The 18,349-nt window shown below is 34.4% G+C and overlaps 1 protein-coding gene across 1 annotated transcript in view; it reads left to right on the top strand.

Annotated features, from left to right (window-relative positions):
• Positions 1–18,349, top strand: part of LOC137398416 (cytosolic purine 5'-nucleotidase-like) — a 52,964-nt gene that overhangs the window by 3,119 nt on the left and 31,496 nt on the right. Inside the window, exons 2-5 of the mRNA XM_068084525.1 lie at positions 5,659–5,753; positions 12,611–12,765; positions 12,990–13,063; positions 17,215–17,329. Coding sequence (XP_067940626.1) covers positions 12,629–12,765; positions 12,990–13,063; positions 17,215–17,329 — 326 coding nt within the window. The 5' untranslated portion in view covers positions 5,659–5,753; positions 12,611–12,628. The remainder of the gene's footprint in view (positions 1–5,658; positions 5,754–12,610; positions 12,766–12,989; positions 13,064–17,214; positions 17,330–18,349) is intronic.

Here is an 18,349-nt window from a genome sequence, read left to right as displayed (position 1 = left end):
AAACTGTACTAGTGCTGCTTTTGAAGTTGAATACTTCCTGATATGAAAACACTTTGCTAAAAATCCTTCCATCTTTTTTAAAACTTTTTGTTGGACTGTTGAGCTAAATTGTAAATATACAGCGAAGACTTGGTGCAACCCTTCATGCTTAACAAATACAGCCAAATAGAACTTTAAACACCTCATCTTTAAATTCGTGATATCTAAAAAGGCGATTATATGATCAAGGATATTAGAGATAATGCAATGATCTAAAGTGACTATCTGCAGTGAGGACTACCTCCTAACATACCTAACCCCTAACCAAGAGAGCACTGAGCCAAAGACCTTTCCTGATCAAAATGAGAAGCCTAAATATGCTAGCGTGTTATACATGTGACATAGCATGTGTCCTACATAGCAAGGACCCATCAGAATTTGTATGTGCAACAGCTATTGGCTTAAGGGGGGGGGGACAATGCCAGTTCTTTACTAGACTACCATTATGAATTTTACTTAAAGTATGAAAAAAGATCAATTAGCAGAAACTGTAAAACTGTACACAAAAACCTCTCCAAAAAGCCATCAACCTCTGAGCAAGAGTAGTTTATTCTTATGTAGCAGCCTAATGCGGCTCGGAATATGTATAGCATAAAGGCAGAAAATAAATTACATGTACGTGAAAACAAAGGCAATCACATGACATATACAAAAAGTAATGAAACAAATGTAACTGAAAAGTTGGTTACAACCTAAAAGTTCATTCACATTCATTCAAATATCAAAATACTATGTTGTGTCATAAAATTAATAAAAAACTAGCAAAAATCCTAAAAATCACTAAGAAATTAGCAACGAAGTGTTTTTATGTAATTGCTTGGCCTGCCCATATAAAGTTATTAAGCAGCACAGAAGCTGCTAAGCACCATATTTATAAGCGCCATAAATATTTTTGGTAAAATCTGAGTTCCAAATCAGACAAAACTTATTTTAGTAAAATTCTCGCAAAGGACGCATGAAAATCTTTTTTAAAGTAATTTTTGAAATTGCACAGAATTGAGTATTGCTGCACTAGTAAATGCGACTACTAACCTAGACAAGAACCACTCAAAAGAAACGTTGGTCTTTATGGCTGACAAAAAAATGGTGACGAGTGTGTTGTGAATTCGTAGTAAAGTTGATCAACAAATCTTCACTAAAACTAATAGTTCTCACTTTCACAAAATATTTAATCTATACGTATCTTTTTTTTGTACAAAAAAACAAAAAGGGTATAAAACAGCCGTGTAAAAACTGACGGGCTTACTGGCCGCCTAGGGTTGCCGTGTTAAAACATATTAATTTGAGTCGAGCACTTTGGCCTGCAATATTTGAAATCATTTCATTCATAAAGTTATCTTATCTATTCCGCTAGGTGATTATCGTTAGCTCTATTGTATTAGCAACTCTTCGCTAATGATTGTAATCAAACAACGAACTCGGAAATTGTATTGATATCAAATGGTACATCTTGCTGCAGTTATTGGACTACAACATTAAATTGACCCGCTTTCACAAATTTATTGAAAGTTTACTTAACGTTAGAGTATATGTTTGCCATTATTGTTATTGTATTTTACAACTTTTGTTAACTTTTGCAACTAGATTCCGTGCATTCTAATAAAAAGTATTGGGTGATTTTGATTAGTGGTTATGACATTGGCGTTTTGATTAGTGGACTAGAAGTGGGAAATTATTTACATAAATTATCAGTGTGTCCGTTGTTAGCTCATCCTCAAGCTGACTCCTTTACAGCCTAAACCAGCTGCTCTAACACAATTGGCAAAAGGAAGACAACCAAAGTAAAATAAAAGTATCTTTTAGTCAAGTGGTTGGCACATGGCAAGCAAATACCACACCAACTTGATTAACCTATTTGTTTTTGGTCAAGTTATTAACGCCGGTTTACTAGCTGTAAAACTGTTTTAGCTTAACCATATTAGTTATGCATGCAACTACAAAACCTAGCCATAATAAAACATCTGCCGTGAACTTGATTGGTTGTGCATCTTTAATTGAAAGGTAGTAGGTACAAGGCAAAGGTTTAGCTACTATGGACGTTTATCTTCTTAAATCTGACAACCAATTTAGGTTCAGTGCTTACAAGCAATATTGCAAGCAAATTACAACTGACAAGAGTGAAAAAGAATTTGTGACACTAATCATCAGAATTTGATCATATTGATGAAAAACTACTTGAAATGTTAATGCTTAGTCTGCCTAAATGCAAAAATCTTGTAAAAAAAATTTTTAATTTAATAATAATGCTGATAAATGTGCATGCAAATAAAATTTGCCTCTCAAATCTGTTTCCCTATTTTCTCTGGGTTACAGTAAAACTTCTACAGTTTATAAACGTAGTTTTTAGACGTAGTTTTTAATTTCTCAGCTTATAAATGTAGATGAGTCATCTCATAGATGATTTTTCTGGGAAGCATGTCGCCTATTTATCCTCTAATATATAATATTAAACTTTTATGCCTGTAACAGAGATAATTTTTCATCTACTAGTACTAGATTGGACGAGAACCAACTACGTAGTCGTATAAGGCAGAATGAGGAAAAAGTAGCATGATCTTTAATTAAACCAGATAGTATCAAAAATTGGTTCAATTTTTATCTCTTTCATTACCAGTTCCGGCACACATAACTTTTTATCCATTTTTGATCCAAGGACATTAATTGCACGAAAAAATTACCAAGCGTGAACGTAACTACCAACTATACAACATTCTCATACTTACAATTCTTATTGATTCGGAGGATTAGAGTAATTTTTGGAGGGTTATTGGGCAAGCTACTCTCAAAAAAATTAGTCAACGAAATGGGTTTTAATAAGTAGTGTAAATATTGTAACAATGACTAAGACAGTCTTAATAAGAATGAATAAGTAGGTCTCAATAAAAAGGTGTGTGAAAAAGCACTACATTTCTTATGGAAGTGAAATCAATTTAAGAAAGTTTTAAGCTAATAAGTAATTAATGCTATTCAATTAGAAATATTTTGGTAAATCACATAAGCAGCACTTGTTTGTATCTACTAGATTTAGTGAACCTTCAAGCTTAGTAGAAAAGTGTGCCGGTTCAATTTCCAATGTGCTGTCACACTTCTATTTCCGGTTTTTGTATAAACTGATTGGTAAATCGGTAGAGGCTAATACTTTTTACGCGAACAATTATATTATCTTAAGTAGGAATAGCCTCTACATTCTCTCTTCATTTGGTCAGACAAAGACACTCCGATATCTCATTTTTACATTTGTACCAGTATCGAGAGGTACCAGTATCGTCATATTCAAAGTTTCGATGGATGCTGGATTCCAACATCCGCTGGAAGAGTGACTTTTTTTATACACACACACTTCTATGCACAAATTGTCATTATTAATTCAACATATTTAGAATTTTTATTTTGTTTTTTCAGTTCGTATTAATTGTACCATTACCAAATTGTAATCTTTTATTGTAATCATACCAAAACAAACTTAATTTAGCTATTATTTGCTAATTATTTCACATCTATGTGTAAACACTTTTGTAGTTGTTTTATTTTTTTTCTTAATTTTGTGACGTGCACAAAACATTTTTCTCATGATATGAAGTTTGAAAATAACAGTTGTTTGACAAAGTTTGAAAACCTTTACAGTTGTTTTATTTTTTCAACATTGTGTGTTCGTTGTATAAGTTGGAGTTATCGTATCTCACATACAAAGTAGAACAACTTTGCTTTTTTTGAAAATTCATGTTCTGTGTATTCTGTATAGCGTAATTTTTTTGCTCATGCTGATGTAAATAAACCTTTCTACTTGCATTCTTAAAACCATTTATTCTGAGCAAAACAAAACTAAGACAACAATACAACACCTACTTCGTCTGGCCTCGTCTAAACGGCCAACGTCTAACAAGTATTTGTTACAGGTTTTACTCATTACATATACATGTATGTATAATTTATACAAATGCTTTGTCTGAGTTTTGTGGGGACTTGGGACGAGTTAGGGCATTTACCGTATATGGTTAAATCGATTTCTAAAATGTCTATGAAATTTTCTACTTACGAAAGGGCTTTCATCCAGAACAAATTAGTTTCGTAAGTAGAGATTCCGCTGTATATACAACGTATATATAAAGATAGTTACCATTTGTGCTGCTTCAAACGATCCTGCAAAATTATATAAGAATTGAACTCACCTTCTGTCCTAAGTAAATGTATTGCTTGATTGGCTTGATATTGAGTGCATACACCAGAAATATACTAAATCTATTAATGCTGTATTTGTAAACTTAGCAACTCTGATTTAAGTATGAGGGTCAAAAAGTCTGCCCTCATCTATGTCCAAGTTATAGTTGTACTCGTTGCAGGTACGCAGATGCATTCTCTTTTTTTATTTACATATACCCACGCAGATTATTAAGGGCAATTCTCATGAATGGTATTTGGTGATGTGTTTTAGTTATAAAAAAATAGGCTTGGGTTAGTCACATTCTAACATACAATTAATTATGTTAGCAAAAAGTTATAGCTACATATTTGCTGCAACATTGAGCAAGTGCATATATCACCTTCTAGAATATTATCTGTACATTGTATTGCTTCAATCGACAAATGTCAGCATTGTCAGGGCTATTGATTACTTAATACCAGTGTTGTCAGTGTCAAGAGTTAGTATTATATTCTCTAGTCAGTGTATTACTTTGTGTTACTAACTAATGACCCGTTGCACACATTGTTATTATTCTATGCATATTTTTTTGACTTAGAAAGCAGCTATTCATCACAGGACATATGTCAGTTGTCTATAGTTAAATACAACGAGCCAACTTAATCATTCATGTAGAGTCAATAAGTTATCTACTGTAATATTACTTGATATACACATGCACATTATATATACATGTATATACCAGCTGTGCTGTCCGGCGTTGCCCGGGTATTAAAATTCAGCTTATAAACAATGAGAAGTAATAAGAGTTGCCTGCCACTTGCTATTAGCCTGGCACATTGCCAATGGAACATTTGAGTACGCTTAATAATGTGAGCTACCAGTTTCTTGTGACGTTATGCTAAGACCCTGCATAGTACGCAAAGCTGTTGGATATTTGGTCCCATATAGCGACATATATCAGCAAAAATGTTGCTGACATGACATAAAAGCAGTTGAATTATTATGTCTCGGTTAACTGCTTCTCAAGTTTGATTGTACATTCAGATTTTCTAAAACTATTTGTTCTGCATCGCTGCAATCTTTGACAGTTCGCATCTTACAAATGGTTTATCAGCACTTATTTCAGCTGAGGCTTGTAGAGCCCTAATTCATCTCTTCGAGCATCTTCAAGATATCAATAATATCGATAATTGATCTTCCTTTGCTGCAGCTATACATGTTGATCAATCACTATAAAATATGTTTGACCTTCTTTGCTAAAGTCTGAATGCTTTAGTACACTGTTTCTTGGGACTGAGTCTTACAGTTGACTGTTCTCATTTGAACATTAATTTTACTCAGTGGTATATTGTGAGAACTGACACAAGTGATATTCTCTATTAGAATAAAAGAGTAAAACCAAATGTGAAACAAGCAAATTTAAGTTTCTAAAGAGATATTTTGAAGGAATTAAATGTAATTTATATCTGTTGTAGAGGGACTGGTCTGCTGGGCACGTTTTAGACTCCAACATACTACAAGTGGCAACCAGTTGGAGGTGTGGTCGAATCTCGAGGTAGGTTTATAGAAGGTAAGTGTTTTTATAGCAACTTTTTTTCATTCTCTTGTCGAAGGGTGCATGTAATTTACTTTCTCCCAAATTCAGCTCTGTGATAACCTGAACTAACAAACAGTGATGTAGTGCTAACCTTTTTAACCATAGCTGTAAAGTTGAGATAAGTGGATGTAGGCGACCAAGAGTCGCAACGCGACTCCACCGCCACGTAATGGCGGTTGGAACAGCTGGGGGCGCTGTAAGACCTCCAGTGGGGTCTGGGGCGAAGTCCCGGCCACCAAAGCTGACAGGGCTTTAAAATCATGTATATGATATGAGAAATGAGCACATGTGTAGTAATAAATAAGTTGAGAAAATAATAAAAATCAATGCCTTTGTCCTTCAGTACAAATACTGCCTGTCATTGGTTTGCTGTAATCTGATCTTAGCCTTTGTTGTAGACAACCAATTAGGATCACAATCTTGTCATGTTACATGTCCATTACATCACTGTATTGTACTGTATGCTGCTTTTATGTTGAATGGCCACTGAATGTTGACTATAATGACATTAGTGCACTTGAATCAATGAAATAGAGCTATAATTTATATTGAGAATTGGCAGTCTAAATTTTTTAACCCTAACTATAGTTATACTTAAAAAACACATAGATTTTCTAATCATAACTTAGTTAGGGAGAGTTAGAGTAGCACTACATCACTGCTAACAAATACCACAAAACTGAGTTTTTACTTTTGACTAATCAAATGATTTGCTAAAACTAATTTTAAGTGTTTTTATTTGGTTACCATGCCATGCATATATCTGTATATACCGGTATATGTATGTATCTGTATATATCTGTATGTATCTGTATATACCTGTATGTATCTGTATATACTTGTATATATTTTGTATATATCTGTATATATCTGTATGTATCTGTATATATCTGTATGTATCCGTATATATCCGTATATATCCGTATCTATTTGTATATATCTGTATATATCTGTATGTATCTGTGTGTATCTGTATTTATCTGTATGTATCTGTATATATCTGTATGTATCTGTATATATTTGTATATATTTGTATATATTTGTATATATCTGTATGTATCTGTATATATCTGTATATATCTGTATATATCTGTATATATCTGTATATATTTGTATATATTTGTATATATCTGTATATATCTGTATGTATCTGTATATATCTGTATGATATATACCCAATATCATACTTAATTTAAAAAACAAAAGTCGCATTTAGATTATAAGAATCAAGCATACCTAAATACAAATAATGCTGTCGCCTTCAGGCAGAGGTTGAGACAAGCTGATGTCATTGAAGGGGCTGATGTCATTGAAAGGGCTGATGTCATTGTCTCTTTTATCTGCATTCCTCTTCAGCTGTAGTGTGACTGTTTTAGCTCTTATCGTGAATTGATTTCTCTAGTAGAGGATGTCAATTACATTCAGCTCCACTTTCATGAAAAGTCAAAAGTTGTACGAAGACAATATTTGATGAGCACTATTAATATCTGAAGCACTAGATGACATCCTCTCACTTTAATCATAGATGAACATTTCCCCTCCCGAGTTCACCTAAGTTCCTGCTAGCTTCTTACATATTCATTATACTGGTTACATCAGCGTATGGCCACCGCTGTCAAATTGTGTTTATGTTTCTACATGCTAGAACCATTTTAGTTGTGAATTGCAAAGGATCTCAACTTTTATAACAAAAACAATGCCTATTCTTAGGTTTTTATAAAAACGAGAGTTATCTGTTCACTGAGAGCTCAATTACAAAATCGTTTCGTAGTTGCTGTGTTAGTAAATTACTAGAAGACATTATTCATTAATAAATAAATCACATTATTTTTGCTTGAAGAAATGTAACACAGCAAAATCTCTGCATTTTGTCAAATCGATTGCAGAGATACAAATTCATTTAATATGATTTGATTTTTTCGTAAAAAATATTTTCAATTGTACTGCATGCTTATGCCTGAGCAGTGCAGTGGCATAGGTTGTTAACAAATTTAGATTACAATAGGTGCTCCTATAATGTAAATAATACATTCCAGGAGCGTTTACGTTATAGGGATTTTACGTTATACGAACAGTAAAATACATGTTAATTGCTTAATCCGTTCCAAGATCTTTCCAAACTCAAACCTCTGGCCATACAAAAAGGAAAAAACTAGACTTCACTTTTTAATTAGTTGGCTGTATCGTAACTGGAACATTATTAGTTTGCATCGACAACTTCTCTCTTTTTTCTGGTCAATTTCATTGGTTTTATAGACCCTGATTGCGGTAACTTTACAATAAGTTGATGGGGAATGCACATATTCGATGTCCATGTACAATGATTTGTTTATTTTATTTTTTTAGGCAGCAAAGTCTATTCTACAAAGTAAAACTAATAACAAACGTTTTATACGTTTACAATCAAACCGAACAAAAATATATTTTTACTATAAAAACAGCTGTGTCGACCTGTTCATCGTCTTTCTGTATCGAGAGTCAAGGTTAAGACAAAAGATAACGTTCGATGATACTCTAACTCGTGACATCCAGATTGGTAGACCGATGCTGTAACACCGCCAATCGATCGCTTTTATGTATTTATTAACAATTGTGCGGCTGCCTATTCTCTGTTTTGTCCACATATCTGACGATCTATCATGATGAACCAAAAGTCATGAAAGTTGTGTATATAATAGATATAACGCTGTACGTACGTTGTTTTTTCTCACAAGTGCGGTGAGTTATGTTACCATTGAAATCGAATTTTGGAATTTTTTACATAGTACGAAGCAAAAACTTGGCATAATTTTTTACGTTATCTGGAATTTACGTTATAGGAGTGTCTACTGAGTTATGGTTATTGCTATGTCAAGCAATTATCAATATTGCTAGCTAATAACTATACAATTATCAATATTGCTAGCTAATAACCATACAATTATCAATATTGCTAGCTAATAACCATACAATTATCAATATTGCTAGCTAATAACCATACAATTATCAATATTGCTAGCTAATAACTATACAATTATCAATATTGCTAGCTAATAACTATACAATTATCAATATTGCTAGCTGATAACCATACAATTATCAATATTGCTAGCTAATAACCATACAATTATCAATATTGCTAGCTAATAACCATACAATTATCAATATTGCTAGCTAATAACCATACAATTATCAATATTGCTAGCTAATAACCATACAATTATCAATATTGCTAGCTAATAACCATACAATTATCAATATTGCTAGCTAATAACTATACAATTATCAATATTGCTAGCTAATAACTATACAATTATCAATATTGCTAGCTGATAACCATACAATTATCAATATTGCTAGCTAATAACTATACAATTATCAATATTGCTAGCTAATAACCATACAATTATCAATATTGCTAGCTAATAACCATACAATTATCAATATTGCTAGCTAATAACCATACAATTATCAATATTGCTAGCTAATAACCATACAATTATCAATATTGCTAGCTAATAACCATACAATTATCAATATTGCTAGCTAATAACCATACAATTATCAATATTGCTAGCTAATAACCATACAATTATCAATATTGCTAGCTAATAACCATACAATTATCAATATTGCTAGCTGATAACCATACAATTATCAATATTGCTAGCTAATAACCATACAATTATCAATATTGCTAGCTAATAACTATACAATTATCAATATTGCTAGCTAATAACCATACAATTATCAATATTGCTAGCTAATAACCATACAATTATCAATATTGCTAGCTAATAACCATACAATTATCAATATTGCTAGCTAATAACCATACAATTATCAATATTGCTAGCTAATAACCATACAATTATCAATATTGCTAGCTAATAACCATACAATTATCAATATTGCTAGCTAATAACCATACAATTATCAATATTGCTAGCTAATAACCATACAATTATCAATATTGCTAGCTAATAACCATACAATTATCAATATTGCTAGCTAATAACCATACAATTATCAATATTGCTAGCTAATAACCATACAATTATCAATATTGCTAGCTAATAACTATACAATTATCAGTATTGCTAGCTAGTAACCATACAATTATCAATATTGCTAGCTAATAACCATACAATTATCAATATTGCTAGCTAATAACCATACAATTATCAATATTGCTAGCTAATAACCATACAATTATCAATATTGCTAGCTAATAACCATACAATTATCAATATTGCTAGCTAATAACCATACAATTATCAATATTGCTAGCTAATAACCATACAATTATCAATATTGCTAGCTAATAACCATACAATTATCAATATTGCTAGCTAATAACCATACAATTATCAATATTGCTAGCTAATAACCATACAATTATCAATATTGCTAGCTAATAACCATACAATTATCAATATTGCTAGCTAATAACCATACAATTATCAATATTGCTAGCTAATAACCATACAATTATCAATATTGCTAGCTAATAACCATACAATTATCAATATTGCTAGCTAATAACCATACAATTATCAATATTGCTAGCTAATAACTATACAATTATCAATATTGCTAGCTAATAACCATACAATTATCAATATTGCTAGCTAATAACCATACAATTATCAATATTGCTAGCTAATAACCATACAATTATCAATATTGCTAGCTAATAACCATACAATTATCAATATTGCTAGCTAATAACCATACAATTATCAATATTGCTAGCTAATAACCATACAATTATCAATATTGCTAGCTAATAACTATACAATTATCAATATTGCTAGCTAATAACCATACAATTATCAATATTGCTAGCTAATAACCATACAATTATCAATATTGCTAGCTAATAACCATACAATTATCAATATTGCTAGCTAATAACCATACAATTATCAATATTGCTAGCTAATAACCATACAATTATCAATATTGCTAGCTAATAACTATACAATTATCAATATTGCTAGCTAATAACTATACAATTATCAATATATTTTTATTGTTGTTTTATATTCAATGTTTTTCAGATGTTTCAACTTCATGAGCCAAAAGACAAATTTATGGCCATCATTACTATGATTGCATTGTTATTGTGTCCACTGTATTGTTAAGGAATTTACTGTATACCGCTGTATTGCTAAGGAGTCTACTGTATACCATTGTATTGCTAAGGTGTTATTGTCTACCACTGTATTGCTCAGGTGTTCACTGTATACCACTGTATTGCTAAGGAGTTTACTGTGTACCACTGTATTGTTAAGGAGTTTACTGTATACTGCTGTATTGCTAAGGAGTTTACTGTATACCACTGTATTGCTAAGGTGTTTACTGTATACTACTGTGTTGCTAAGGTGTTTACTGTATACCACTGTATTATTAAGGAGTTTACTGTATACTGCTGTATTGCTAAGGAGTTTACTGTATACCACTGTATTGCTAAGGAGTTTACTGTATACCGCTGTATTGCTAAGGAGTTTACTGTATACCACTGTATTGTTAAAGGGTTTACTGTATATCGCTGTATTGCTAAGGAGTTTACTGTATACCGCTGTGTTGCTAAGGTGTTTACTGTCTACCACTGTATTGCTAAGGTGTTTACTGTATACCACTGTATTGTTAAGGAGTTTGCTGTATACCGCGATATTGCTAAGGAGTTTACTGTCTGCCACTGTATTTCTAAGGAGTTTACTGTCTACTACTGTTTTGTTAAGGGGTTTACTGTATACCGCTGTATTGCTAAGGAGTTTACTGTATATTACTGTATGGCTAAGGAGTTTACTGTATACCACTGTATTGTTAAAGAGTTTACTGTATATCGCTGTATTGCTAAGGAGTTTACTGTCTACCACTGTATTGCTAAGGAGTTTAGAGCATGCCTTAGACCAACTCAGTCTATAGTAGCATGGCTTAGAGCAACTTAGTTTATAGTAGCATGCCTTAGAGCAACTCAGTCAATAGTAGCATGCCTTAGAGCAACTCAGTCTATAGTAGCATGCCTTAGAGCAACTCAGTCTATAGTAGCATGGCTTAAAGCAACTCAGTCTATAGTAGCATACCTTAGAGCAACTCAGTCTATAATAGCATGCCTTAGAGCAACTCAGTCTATAGTAGCATACCTTAGAGCAACTCAGTCTATAGTAGCATACCTTAGAGCAACTCAGTCTATAATAGCATGCCTTAGAGCAACTCAGTCTATAGTAGCATACCTTAGAGCAACTCAGTCTATAGTAGCATACCTTAGAGCAACTCAGTCTATAGTAGCATGCCTTAGAGCAACTCAGTCTATAGTAGCATACCTTAGAGCAACTCAGTCTATAATAGCATGCCTTAGAGCAACTCAGTCTATAGTAGCATACCTTAGAGCAACTCAGTCTATAGTAGCATACCTTAGAGCAACTCAGTCTATAATAGCATGCCTTAGAGCAACTCAGTCTATAGTAGCATACCTTAGAGCAACTCAGTCTATAGTAGCATACCTTAGAGCAACTCAGTCTATAGTAGCATGCCTTAGAGCAACTCAGTCTATAGTAGCATACCTTAGAGCAACTCAGTCTATAGTAGCATACCTTAGAGCAACTCAACTATCAACTCATTCTCATGGGCTTATTCTGTTTGCTTTAAATTTTGTTGTGACTTGAAGTTCATGTCATCCCAAAAAGCGTAAGTTACTTCATTTTCATGATTAGATAAATATCAGGTTAAACCAAGTAATATTGCGACGTGACGCAAGTATGCAACATTTTAACGCATGAGTGGCCAGAGCTATTCATCCGCCATTGGCTGTGGTGAATCTTTTATAATCCTTCATTTAAAAGGCTGATGTAAGAGTAGGAATGGCTCAAAAAGGAAGCTCGTCTACTGAGGGCAGAACATCCCAAGAATTTTCAGCGAAACCCAGCGAGCCAAGTGCTAAGCGCAGCAAGCTTCAGACCCCAGAAGGCAAAATGTTCAAGAGAGAGCCATCCCACAGGTCTGTTGCAACTCCATAAATGCATCTGCTATAGCCCTGATTACCTAGCATTCATTTTAAATTAGATTGTATTAGATAGTGTATTTCCTGTGTCACTCAACACATATTTTCATGAAGTGTTTTTATCACATATTACATGTTTAAATAGCTTTGAATTTGATATGAATTCTAAGAAAGTGGAGTGCTAGGAAGTCTAATTGCAGAATATGTGCTATTTATTGTAGGATATTTGTCAATCGAAGTCTGAACATGTCAAAGATAAAGTTTGTTGGCTTTGATATGGACTATACACTTGCAGGTATTACGTGAGTAGTGTGTGCTAGTCATCTCCTACTCCTTTCACTATACAAATGCAGGTATTACGTGAGTATATGTGCCAGTCATCTCCTACTCCTTTCACTATACAAATGCAGGTATTACGTGAGTAGTGTGTGCCAGTCATCTCCTACTCCTTTCACTATACAAATGCAGGTATTACGTGAGTAGTGTGTGCTAGTCATCTCCTACTCCTTTCACTATACAAATGCAGGTATTACGTGAGTAGTGTGTGCCAGTCATCTCCTACTCCTTTCACTATACAAATGCAGGTATTAGGTGAGTAGTGTGTGCCACTCATCTCCTACTCCTTTCACTATACAAATGCTTGCAGTGTTCAGCATTTGCATTGCATCAGTTATTTCATCCATGGAAAATCGCATTTAGTGATTGTAATGCTTGGGGAAATTCCATGACAACATTCCATAGACTGATTGAATTGATATTCTGTTTCACTCTTGTGTACTGCTTAAAAGATTATCAGGCATGATAGGTAGCTGCCACTGTTACATATGTTGGCAGCAGACTTGCTACGAAGGGAATGTTATTACCATTCAGTGGTTTAGGGGGGTATGACATGTTATGATTTAGGGAGGTATGACATGTATGGTTTAGGGAGGTATGACATGTATGGTTTAGGCAGGTATGACATGTGTGATTTAGGGAGGTATGACATGAGTGATTTAGGCAGGTATGACATGTGTGATTTAGGGAGGTATGACATGAGTGATTTAGGCAGGTATGACATGTATGATTTAGGGAGGTATGACATGAGTGATTTAAGCAGGTATGACATGTGTGATTTAGGGAGGTATGACATGTATAGTTTAGGGAGGTATGACATGTGTGATTTAGGGAGGTATGACATGTATGGTTTAGGGAGGTATGACATGTATGGTTTAGGCAGGTATGACATGTGTGATTTAGGGAGGTATGACATGTATGGTTTAGGGAGGTATGACATGTATGGTTTAGGCACGTATGACATGTATGATTTAAGGATATATGACATGTATGATTTAGGGAGGTATGACATGTGTGATTTGAGCATGTACATATGACATGCATGATTTAGGGAGGTATGACATGTATGGTTTAGGCAGGTATGACATGTATGATTTAGGCAGGTATGACATGTATGATTTAGGCAGGTGTGACATGTATGGTTTAGGCAGGTATGACATGAGTGATTTAGGCAGGTATGACATGTATGGTTTAGGCAGGTATGACATGAGTGATTTAGGCAGGTATGACATGTGTGATTTAGGGAGGTATGACATGTATGGTTTAGGGAGGTATGACATGTATGGTTTAGGCAGGTATGACATGAGTGATTTAGGCAGGTATGACATGTGTGATTTAGGCAGGTGTGACATGTATGGTTTAGGCAGGTATGACATGTATGATTTAGGGAGGTATGACATGTATGATTTAGGGAGGTATGACATGTGTGATTTAGGGAGGTAAGACATGTATGGTTTAGGCAGGTATGACATGAGTGATTTAGGCAGGTATGACATGTGTGATTTAGGGAGGTATGAAATGTGTGATTTAAGCATGTATGACATGCGCGATTTAGGAAGGTATGACATGTATGGTTTAGGGAGGTATGACATGTATGGTTTAGGCAGGTATGACATGTGTGATTTAGGCAGGTATGACATGTATAGTTTAGGCAGGTATGGCATGTGTGATTTAGGAAGGTATTACATGTGTGATTTATGGAGGTATGACATGTGTGATTTAGGGAGGTATGACATGTATGATTGAGGGAGCATTACACCAAAATAAGCGCAGCATTACACCAAAATAAGCGCAGCATTACACCAAAATAAACGCAGCATTACACAAAAATAAGCGCAGTTACACCAAAATAAACACAGCAATACACCAAAATAAACGCAGCATTACACCAAAATAAGCGCAGCATTACACCAAAATAAACGCAGCATTACACCAAAATAAGCGCAGCATTACACCAAAATAAACGATTTGTTATTAAAGATGAGCCGATATAAAATTGTATATAAACAGATTCAAGTTAAATTTTTTCCAAAAAGAAGATGAAACTTGACATGTGTAAATATGGGCGACAAAAGATTTTGTTTCCTGTTTTGCAGAGCATCTGCTAGCACGTCTCATTCTCACTCTTCTATTCTGTCTTCTGTGTACACTTTAACTCTTTCGTTACTGCGCTTAAATCGCTATTCTGACCAAATTAATTCAAACGGGTTTTCGGAAGTTCGATATATCACTAGTATTTATGCAATGTCTCGCGAATCAATGCAGATATTTTTTACTGTAAAATGCATCTTATTCGAAACAAAATTAACAAAATGCTCTACAAGAAAGTTATGAAATTGTTTAGTGAATCCCATTGCAAAATTTCTGACGCTTCCTTTGCGTTGAACGAGTGCAGTGAATTTCTTATTGCCATGACGATAGCGATCTGGTTTTCCCGTTTTGAAAAATGATTAGAAATGGAACTGCTTAGCAAAAATATTTCCGATTGTTTGCGCGTGATTGGCAACAAGGTTGTTTCATTGAAGACAAAATTTGATTGGTCTAGCTAATATGTAGGTTTCGTAATGAAAAAAAAGTCAAACCCTATTGATAAGCCGATACATCAGCTTACATTTTGTACTTCTATTACCCCGATAGCCAATACATCGGCTTTCAGTAGCAAAAGAATTAATACAACAAACCGAGTATGGATGTGTTCGCTCGCATGGAGGATTTTGTTCATTCATACCTCTAATTCAATAAGGTCACTGCTCATCAGATTGTCAAGCCAAGTTGAATCGCAGTTTGTTCAGAACAGTTGACCGCATTTCACTAGTTTTTCAGGAAGCCCTCTTACATACAAATAGTGTGCAAAAGTTTAGCCCATGGTTTACCCAAGTGTAGCCGACAGATGTAAGCGCATTAGTGAAATGAAGAAATATAAACCAGGCTAAAAGCTACTCACTAATAGACAAGAAGCCTATTTTTATCACACGCTCTGATTATGCCAATTGTTGAACTAATTCATATCTCATGATTTGTCATATGATCCTCAGCACTCTAGTTTGATGTGCCGTGAAGTAAGTAATGCTCTGAACATTGCTTAACATTCTAACTCATGGTCTCTATAAATACATAATGCTTTAGTCTAAAGACTGTCATATGCTACTGTACCTTATAGCCATGACCATCCTGTCATATGCTACTGTACCTTATAGCCATGACCATCCTGTCATATGCTACTGTACCTTATAGCCATGACCAGACTGTCATATGCTACTGTACCTTATAGCCATGACCAGACTGTCATATGCTACTGTACCTTATAGCCATGACCAGACTGTCATATGCTACTGTACCTTATAGCCATGACCAGACTGTCATATGCTACTGTACCTTATAGCCATGACTAGACTGTCATATGCTACTGTTACTGTACCTTATAGCCATGACTAGACTGTCACCATGAAATTGTGAGACTTCTTACTCTCAACTCATCAACAGATTCAATTTCAATTAAAGTTCATCAACTCTCATCAATTTTTGCTCAACATTCAAACTTAACTATTTTTCATACATTGGATAAAAATCTAGTCAAACATATAAGCGTGATATCAATATAGGTCAAATCTGTGCATTAGTATGACTAGAGTCTAGGCCAAATGTATGTGTAAGTAAGCCAAGTAGGAAGGTGGAGTTGTATAGGTGGTGCAAGAATGTAAATAAAATGTCTGCGTAGTTCCGAGGTTTAATTTATCTGCCGAGTCTGGCTTCATCCAGATGTATGAAACAACTTACTAGCAAAATTTACTCACCGCTTTGTTTACCATTGAGAGTAGATCCTCTGTGACATTTATATATTTACTGATGCATTATGGGTTATCATTAGCATTATCTAATTAGTCTCTAGTTATAGGCTTTTTAATTCTATAGTGTTGTTAAGGCAGACATATTGCTAAGTGACTACGCTAAAACTTAACATCACAATACTGTGACAGTCCTACTCTGAATATGATAGATTACAAAAATATGTCTGCTATCACGCTCATTATATCATCTGTGTATTTTTTGCAAGTTATTTATTGGAGATGCTCGACAATTCTCCAAGCTCCTTCTCGGTTCTCTTTCCAGACTATAAGGTGGAGTTGGAGGACCTCATTTTCAAGCTGACAGTAGAGAGGCTTGTTAGCGTTGGCTACCCATCACAGATCGGACAATTTCAATATGATCCATCATTTCCCATCAGGTATTTTATGCTCAAAGGCACGAACATCTGTAATATCTCTAACGCTGTCACATAAACTCATCCGCGTGCTGATTATGTTTTTATGATTGATGGCTGGTTGATGTCTGCACCATGATCATCACCTTCAACCACTGATTTTTAGACCGCATTCATAACTGCCAGTAATTGTCTTCCCATTGTTTTTGGCCAAGGCTTGGCGTAACTGTCACAAATTATATTTATGGTCACTCCAATTGGATGGATACTCTATGTTTTCTTCTTGTATCACAGGTAGTCATGTATTATTCATTAACATTGAATAATTGGTATGTGGTGTTGGTGACAGATGGAATCAATGCTTAAAAGATGAACATACTCTCTTGCCTCTATGTACGCTGCCAAACTCGACAGCGCTAGTTAAATTTACAATAGTACGGTGAAATATGAGCCGACTAACGTGAGAGTTTTTTTTTCGAAACCTGAGCCCAAATTCGAGCTGGATTTTTGGTTGAAATCTGAGCTAACTGTTAAAGTACTACCTTGACTTTCTCCTGATCAGTTTTGATTTGGTGACAAGTAGGCCTACTGTTCACTGATACACTGTTTGTGAAAAGTGCTGTTCACTGACACACTACTGTTTATGACAAGTACTGTTCACTTGCACACTACTGTTTGTGACAAGTACTGTTCACTTGCACACTACTGTTTGTGACAAGTACTGTTCACTGACACACTACTGTTTGTGACAAGTACTGTTCACTGACACACTACTGTTTGTGATAAATACTGTTCACTGACACACTACTGTTAGTGACAAATACTGTTCACTGGCACACTACTGTTTATGACAAGTACTGTTCACTTGCACACTACTGTTTGTGACAAGTACTGTTCACTTACACACTACTGTTTATGACAAGTACTGTTCACTTGCACACTACTGTTTGTGACAAGTACTGTTCACTTACACACTACTGTTTATGACAAGTACTGTTCACTTGCACACTACTGTTTGTGACAAGTACTGTTCACTGACACACT

Source organism: Watersipora subatra, chromosome 1 (genome assembly GCF_963576615.1).
Source record: "Watersipora subatra chromosome 1, tzWatSuba1.1, whole genome shotgun sequence".
NCBI lineage: Eukaryota > Metazoa > Bryozoa > Gymnolaemata > Cheilostomatida > Watersiporidae > Watersipora > Watersipora subatra.
This window is presented reverse-complemented; position numbering and strand designations above follow the sequence as displayed.